This window comes from Puntigrus tetrazona, chromosome 22 (genome assembly GCF_018831695.1).
Source record: "Puntigrus tetrazona isolate hp1 chromosome 22, ASM1883169v1, whole genome shotgun sequence".
Lineage (NCBI taxonomy): Eukaryota > Metazoa > Chordata > Actinopteri > Cypriniformes > Cyprinidae > Puntigrus > Puntigrus tetrazona.
The window spans coordinates 6,440,862-6,449,109 of NC_056720.1; the positions used below are offsets into that span (position 1 = coordinate 6,440,862).

An 8,248-nucleotide genomic window follows, 5' to 3' on the forward strand; every position below is an offset into this window, starting at 1 on the left:
CAGCTAATCATTATTTTTCTAGCCCTTTCTCTCTTCCTCTCTGCTAATCATTGCTTTTGTATGTGGCTGTAAGAAGGAAGTTACGTAAACTTCACGAAGGAAGAAAACACGTGTCTAACTTGATTTGAGGACGTTAACGGCAAATCAGCAGACAAAGTGTGATGGTGCAGTTATCCAAAACTAGTAGACTCAAAAAAACGTGGCGAACTAGTCCAGTTTGGTAGCACTGGGGTTATTCTAGAGAACGCACACTCGTTCGATTTCTGCCACATTCCTGCCCTACAAAAAAACAGAACACAAACAAAAAACGTATAGACCCAGAAAATCCAAACCATTTCTGGCATGTTGCTTGAACAGGTCACATTTAAAACATTTCAAACTAGTCCGACTTTAGTAGCAACGAAGGGATTGTGGGTAGTATTACCGCAAAGTGCACACTTCAGACTTAAATGCATGCTGAAATTACTCACATTCCCAGCATGCCTTTTGTTGTTGTTGTTTTTAAAGAAAAAGCCCCTCGAAAAACAAGTAAACTAGCCCACTTTAATAGTGTTTGATGGATAATATTAGTCTAAATCATGCATACCTGAGCACACTTCAAAATCGAATTCCTGTTACGTTTTTTGTCCAACGAAAAAAGGCAATTTTCGTATCACTGAAGGGATTATGGGTAACCTTACAAGACCTTTTTTTAGCCTGAGGTCTAGAAACTATGGACACTTTAAACGTCTATATGATACCTGTCATCCTCCTTGAACAGGTCCGTCTTAAAACTTGACGAACTAGTCCACTTTAGTAGCCCCGAAAGGATTGTGGGTAATATTAGACTAAAGCGCACAAACTTATGCAAAAAAATCCCTCGGATTCCTAGCAAGTTTCTTTAACAGGGCTAGTCCCAAAAGTGCTCACAAATGTATGCATAAATAAATTCTTCACATTTGCGGAATTTTATTTTAAAACCGATATGTTTTTTTTTTTCAATTCCAAAACTAATCCACCTTCACCATTTTTGGCATTTTTAATAGCATGTTTCTGTAGTGCTAAGGAAGTTGTGGGTAAAGACACACCAAAAATTAGACATAGTTGGCCATGGAGTAAGCCGGGCGTGCTGTTTTGCGACAAAATTTCCAATATAGCATACTATTTAGTATTGAAATCCTGGAAATTTGGGATCAGGATGAGCTAGTATCGGTACATGTGATGTCACCGCATCCCATAATGCATTTCGCGGCCCTCTTCTCTCGGCTAATCTCATCTTTTCTTCTGTCATCTCATCATTGAAGAAAAAAAATCGATTGAAAACCATCACAGATAGTCTGCTCTTAAGTAACGCAAGGGATTGTGGGTAGCATTAGCCTGATAATGCGTGCATGGTGCACGCTTTAAAAATCCATAAGAAATAGTACACCATCCAACTTTGAGGTACATTTAGTTCGATTATGGACTTCCGGTATCGCATAATATTTCGTATGCGTAGCATGCAAATTAGGGCTGAATTCGGAAATGCACGTCATGATAGCAGTATTATAAAAAAACATATAACGGAGACTGTATGTGTATGTAATGCTATTTCCAGCTGATCGTCGCTGCATCCCAGAATGCCTTGCATGGGGCTGTTGTAAAACAGTCTCTCCGCGGTCTGTGCGTGAAACAGATCAGGGTTTGTTTGCGAGTTCATGTCTAATTAAGTCCAATTAAGGTCCAATTTAGGTCTAAATTGCGTTTGTATGTTAAACACACCCAAGCAGCCGATCGAGTTAAAGCGTTCACGACATGACATCAAGCCGAACAGAGGCAAATTTCACAGCTCGTTGTAGTCGCCTCTTTACAGTCCTACCTCATTTTCTGCCTTTTAGGCCATGTTTTGCCTGGGCCTGAGTCATTTTGGTCGTTTCTCCCCCGTGACTCTTGTGTTGCATCACGTGTCTCTCGAAATGGTCTAAATTCTTTGTCTGTTAGTGTGTGACCTTAAGCGGTGTGAATCTGTGAATGGCGCGTACATCCTTTACTGTTCGCTGTTCCCTCGGCGAGGTGTTTGTTTGTTTTACAGGATGTGCTCTTAATGTGTTCTGGTCTATTTAGGTTGCGGACAGCCATTGTTCTGCAGCGCCGTTGTGTCTTACTGCTTTATGAGAGAGAGAGAGAGAGAGAGAGCAGAAAGATGATCCAGCCCTTGCAAATCGAATCATTGGAAATCACATGGCTAACACCCTCACATTACTGCAGTTGTGTCCTCATCTCCCCTCCCTTCATCTCTTCTCATCTTGTCTTCTCTCATCTCTTCATCTTTCCACCCCATCTCCCCATAGTCTCTTTTTTATATAAAATCGACGCCCCTCTACTCATTTTATCTTTGTCTTTTTGTCTCTCAGCATCTCCAGCATCTCTTCTTCTCTTCTTTTTCCTTCCATCGTGTCTCCTCGCTCCTCATCTTATCTCATCTCACTTAATGTCTTTTCCTTTCATTGTCTCTCACGTCCCCTCACCTCGTCTCATCTCATCATTTCTTCCCTCATCTCGTCTCTTCTCACCTTCTCTCGTCTCACCTCAATTCATCTCATCTCCTTTCATCTCGTATGATCTCTCCTCTCGCTTCACCTGGATTCATGTCCTCTTCTTTAATATTCTATCATCTCCTGTCAGTTCCTCTCATCTCATTTCACCTCATCTGAATTAATCTCGTCTATTTTCATCCCGTCTTATCTCATCTCATTTTTTCTCTTCTCCTTTCGTGTAATCTTACCTTGTTTTCTTATCTCCAGTCTCCTATCTTATATAGTTTCCTCATTTTGTTTCCTCTCGTCTGCCTTTATCTTCTCTCGTTTTGTCTCCCCTCTTCTCCCCATCCTCCCTCCCTCATATTGTCTCATCTTCTTTCCCCTCTCGTCTCATTTATACTTCCCACATCTTAAATTCTCGTTTTTTCTCGCCTCGTTTTAACTCCTCTCCCTTCTTTGCTCTCCCAAAGCCCGTTTCCTTTAAAAACAATGGATTTTGATTGAGCTGCAAGCTTTAAAAATATCCTCCCTGCATCCCGGCCTATGGATCGGGTTAATCTCTTGAGGGATTTCGTAGCTAATACAAGCGGGCGAAGATAATCAGTGGCAAAAACATCAGGTGGCTCGTTTAATCTTCAGATGTCAAGTCGAACGCAAGAATCCTATGCCTTCGAAACAAATTAGACCAATCTCTTGAAGTTACGATATTATGATCTAACTTTAAGTTCTCGAATAGCTGTTTAATTCATCGCTGTTTCAACCTAAATGATCGTTATGTATCATGCTCTTGACAACGGCCGTCTCCGCAGTATGATGTCATACGCTTGTGTCAGCCTCGCACTTGATATTCTACATCGCTTGGCTTTTTAAACTCGGTAACTCGAGTCTTTGAGATTTCTTATCTCCATTGTGCCCTTGAACGGAGCTCCGCACTCCCGGGAACACCCGAGCGACTACTGTAAAACGCCTGAGAGCTAAAAGCGTCCGCGAAAGTGTAAAAGTCTGCACTCGGATCAGGGTTCATCTGCAGAATGCGCGTGCGTTCGTGTCGAGAGAGAGGCACGTTCGCTAGCACAGTAGACTGTGTGTGGCTACCTCGCGTCCCCAAAGAACAGCTCCTTTCGAATCTGCAAACAGTGCAATCGCGGCCCAAGGTTTTCTCATGACATATGTGTTGACTAAATCCATATCAGTAGTTTCACAGACGGAAGGAGATTGGGGAATTTGATGGCTCGACAGAAACCGTAAGAGAGAAAGGAAAAAGCTAGGCCAAATTGTGTTTGTTTGGCCCTAAAGGGCGGTTAGAAGCTAACATTTAAAGTATAAGCTGCGCCATCATTTTGTTTGCTTTTCTATCACTTTATGTAAATGGTTGAAAATGTAAATTGATGAACTGATATTTTACTGTTAAGACAAGCTTGATATTTCAGTCATGAAAGTTTCGTGAAAAAAATTAAAACAATGAATAAAAAGTAACTGTTAAGTATCTTAAAATTAGATATTTAAAAAAAAATTCAGAATTCGTAGAACTTGCACAAATTTACGAAAACTAAAGTTGGACATTTTCTTTCTTTTATTGTTTCATTTAGCGTTCTGAGCATTGCAAACGTATTGCAACTTAAAACTGACCAATTGATGGGCTTTATTGCTTTTAAGTCTTTAGATACCGTTGATTTTCTTTTTTTGTCACGTAACGTGTTTGCTTTAAAGATTTTAGTGAAAAAGACGAAGAACACTTGTATTGTAACTAACGTTAAAGGTGGTTTTAGTAACAGCTCTAAATTCCGATCTGCCTTTTGGCTCGAAACATTTACGCATTATTATGTATTACGTGCAGGATAGGTTTGCAAAGTTATTTTCAATTTTAAAGCGACAGTTCATCTAGAAATAAATAATCTTGCATTAATTACTCACCCTCATGTCGTTCCAAACGCAGAAGACCTTCGTTCGTCTTCGCAAAACACACACATAAGATATTTTGATACGATTTTAAAGCTTTCTAAACCTACACCGACACCGATGCAACCGATACGTGCGAAGGCGAGGACATTGTTGAACAGTTATTTTGGTTTTTGTTGCGCATAAAAAGCATTGTCGTTGCATGGCAACATTATAGTTTAACAACTGCTTTTCTGGGCCTTTAACAGTTGCGTTGATTTCTTTGCAGGGTCAACAAACTTAATTTGTTTTTCATAAGATCATTGAAGGTTTTAAAGATTCGTGTAGAATTTAGATTCTTGCATGAACTGACCCCTTTATGTCGAATTTGTTTGCATGCATTGTTTTTCAATGCGAAGCAGCAACAGAGTCTTAGAAGAGCGTTTGAATGCGTTTGGCAAGATGTGTTAGTGTTAATTTCACACTGCGTTAATTTGCAGCGCTAACTGCGTTATTGACCTCTTTCTTCGGCTGAGTGCCCATGTGCCAAAAAAGCTTGTCGATTTTGGTGACTGTGAAGCATTCAGTCTGAAGGGAAGTTAACAGTAAATTTTGCCCTTTATGGTTTACACGAATAAACGAGAGCTAACTGTTTTAAACCTATCAAAACGCGCTTTTAAAATGCATTTTAGGCATGATGTGGGGCTACGGTAGAAATTCAGCTTAAAATTTAGACAATGTATGTCTATTGCTTCTTTAACTATGAAATAAAAAGCTAGTTCGGTTGTGGGCCCTGTTTAATGGAACGGGAGCGCAATAGAGTTGTAAAGGAAAGCCAAAAAGTGCAAATCACTTGTAAATCAAATGTTTACATACATATCCCGTGTACTTATTTGCATAGAAACGACTTCCAAACGACAAACAAATTTGTTCCTCTAGCATTTCACGACTGAGATTCGTTGTCTCGAAAAACTTGGACGCGAGCTTGATTAACCTTTCGCTTTCCGTGGGTTAAACCTAGGAGCATGTTTTAGTTTTTTTCCCGTCTTCAGGTTTGTTCCCTTCGTCCTTCAGTTCAAATGAGACGACGTAACTTATTAGAGACGATTTAAATGCTTTGTAATCGCAGCGTGGTTTTTGCACTTAAGATCGTGTTGGCGAGTTAATTTGAGAGCGATAATAGGACGGTATTGATCTTCCTAACCCGCGTGCCAAGCAATCTTGTTGAGTTTCAGCTGTGAAATGTGTCGTTTTGGGGCTATTGTGTGCTAATTACGTTCTTCTCTCTCTCTTTCTCTGTGTGTGCGCAGACCTGCTGAACGGAGCACAGGAGAAATGCGAACAACCCTCGCTCGACGGCTTTCCGCATTGTGAAGGGAAGTTGAAGGTGAGCGTTTCTCGCACCCTCTGATCCAGTTCTCTGAGGACAGCTTCTCGTTCTGAGTCGCTCTTTAATTACTTCATGCCGCCGCCGTCCTATGATGGCTTCTCATCGGGTCGGACTTTATTTAGAAACCAGTTCCATCCTGAATCCAGACAGATAGATTTTTTTAAATTAAAGGCTCGCCGCGGGATGTTCCTCTTACAGACAGAGAGATATTGATTCGTTTCGAGACGCATTTGAAAGCTTTTAACCGCCCTCGCGTTAGTTATGAGCAAAGTGCTCACGCTGTTTCAAAGGTCTGCAAGAATTACAAGCTTTGGGGAAAAAAGTTAGAAGAGACGATAATAATGAGGAGGAAAAGAAGAATAATGAGTTATATAAATAGAATTATAAATTAAATATTTGCTGCTACATATTAAAATAAATGTATAATTTTAATTTAATATTTAAATTTAAATTTGTGCACAATTTGATTAGATTTATACTAAAATGTTTATAATTCTTTATACTTAATAATAAAATAATAAAAGGTTATGCAGTTTTATACTTAATTTATAATTCTAAGGTATTATTATTAATTTATTCATATTTTAGGAAATAGGCTGAAAATTATTATTTATGATTATTATTGTTATATATATATATATATATATATATATATATATATATATATAATATGTATATATGTATATAATATGTATATATGTATATATGTGTGTGTATATATATATATATATATATATATATATATATATATATATATATATATATATATATATATATATATATATATATATATATATATATATATATATATATATATATACACATACATATATATATATATATATATATATATATATATATATATATATATATATATATATATATATATACACATACACATATACATATATGTATATATATATTGGACAAAATTGTTGGTACCCTCTTTGGTCAATGAAAGAAAAAGTCACAATGGTCACAGAAATAACTGTTATCTGACAAAAGTAATAATAAATAAAATTCTATAAATGTTAACCAATGAAACAGACATTGTTTTTCAACCATGCTCACAGGCATGACAAAAATGATGGTACCTCTAGAAAACACTGAAAATAATGTGACCAAAGGGACATGTTAATTCAAGGTGTGTCCACAGTGTAAAAAAATAAACTCACGAAGGGTTGGACAAAAATGATGGTCATGTGGTCCACTAATTAGCATCACAGGTGTCTACAACCTTGTAATCAGTTTCAGGTAAGTTGTTTGGTGATATGGTGTGTACCACTCGACATGGACCAGAGGAAGCAAACTTTTATCATGTCTCAAGAGATCAGAAAGACAATTATAGACAAGCATGTTAAGGTAAAGGCTATAAGACCATCTCCAAGCAACTAGATGTTCCTGTGACTACCTGCACACATATTATTCAGCAGTTTAAGATCCATGGGACTGTAGCCAACCTCCTGAGCTCACAAATCTGATAATCCGAAGTAACAAAAGAGTAGAAAGACCTCTAAAGAGGTTCAAGGTGAACTTACAGAACATCGCTGATCGCAGCAGCCAGTTGTTTGCACAAAGTGGACTACATGGGAGACGACCAAGGGATTTGAAAACGAATCATAAAAAGCAAGACTGGAATATGCCAAACTCATGTTGACAAGCCACAAAGCTTCTGGGAGAATGTCCTGCCTTTTTCAGTCAGATCAGACCGAAAAATGAAGCATATCAAGAAAAGAACACTGTCCCATCTCATGGATAATCTGTTATGTTCAGGTCCTGCGTCTGGCACAGGGTGTCTTGAATTGTGCAGCTACAATGAAATCTCAAGACTATGCGATATGGAAATGTCTAGCCAGTGTCAGAAAGCTTGGTCTCAGTCGCAGGTCGTCTTGCAACAGGAATTGACCCAAAACACAAATGTGACAACGGTGAGGGTGAGAACAGCCTGACTGATTCTTTTGACTTTAGCTTTGGAAGGAGCTGAAGCAGGTTAAAAGGCACCCTTCTCAAAGCGCTTGTTTATCCGTTAAACCAAAGCGCAAAATACGTAGGGGTAAAATCATGAGTTTATTTTTTTAATAAAAGCAGGAATGTCTGACTTTCATTTTTAAGATGATTATTTATTATTACTTTTGTCAGATTAAAGTTATTTCTGGATTTATTTGAAGGTCGACATGTCAACCTATATATATGTATAATCTTTTATAGGTTTGTAAAACGTCTTAGTATTAAATTCTTGTTAAGTCAACTTCAGAAGTTTGAAAATCTATCATGTTAATGCTTTTTTTGATTTGTTTGGCTCACCTGATACTCAAAGTACAGACGGGCAAAAGATACAAAAAGTCAAACAAACATATATACATTAGCAATGTCTTTTCGTTTAGATTATGGAAATTTTTTTAAAATTACATTTTAAAAATATCTATTTTTTAGATCATAAAACATTCAGTTACTTCTTCAAATCGTTTGGTTAAATGATGTT

The 8,248-nt window shown here is 37.7% G+C and overlaps 1 protein-coding gene across 1 annotated transcript in view; it reads left to right on the forward strand.

Annotated features, from left to right (window-relative positions):
* mgat5 (alpha-1,6-mannosylglycoprotein 6-beta-N-acetylglucosaminyltransferase) overlaps nt 1-8,248 on the forward strand; it is a 53,064-nt gene that overhangs the window by 21,204 nt on the left and 23,612 nt on the right. Inside the window, exon 4 of the mRNA XM_043222422.1 lies at nt 5,687-5,763. Within this exon, the coding sequence (XP_043078357.1) occupies nt 5,687-5,763 (77 nt within the window). The remainder of the gene's footprint in view (nt 1-5,686; nt 5,764-8,248) is intronic.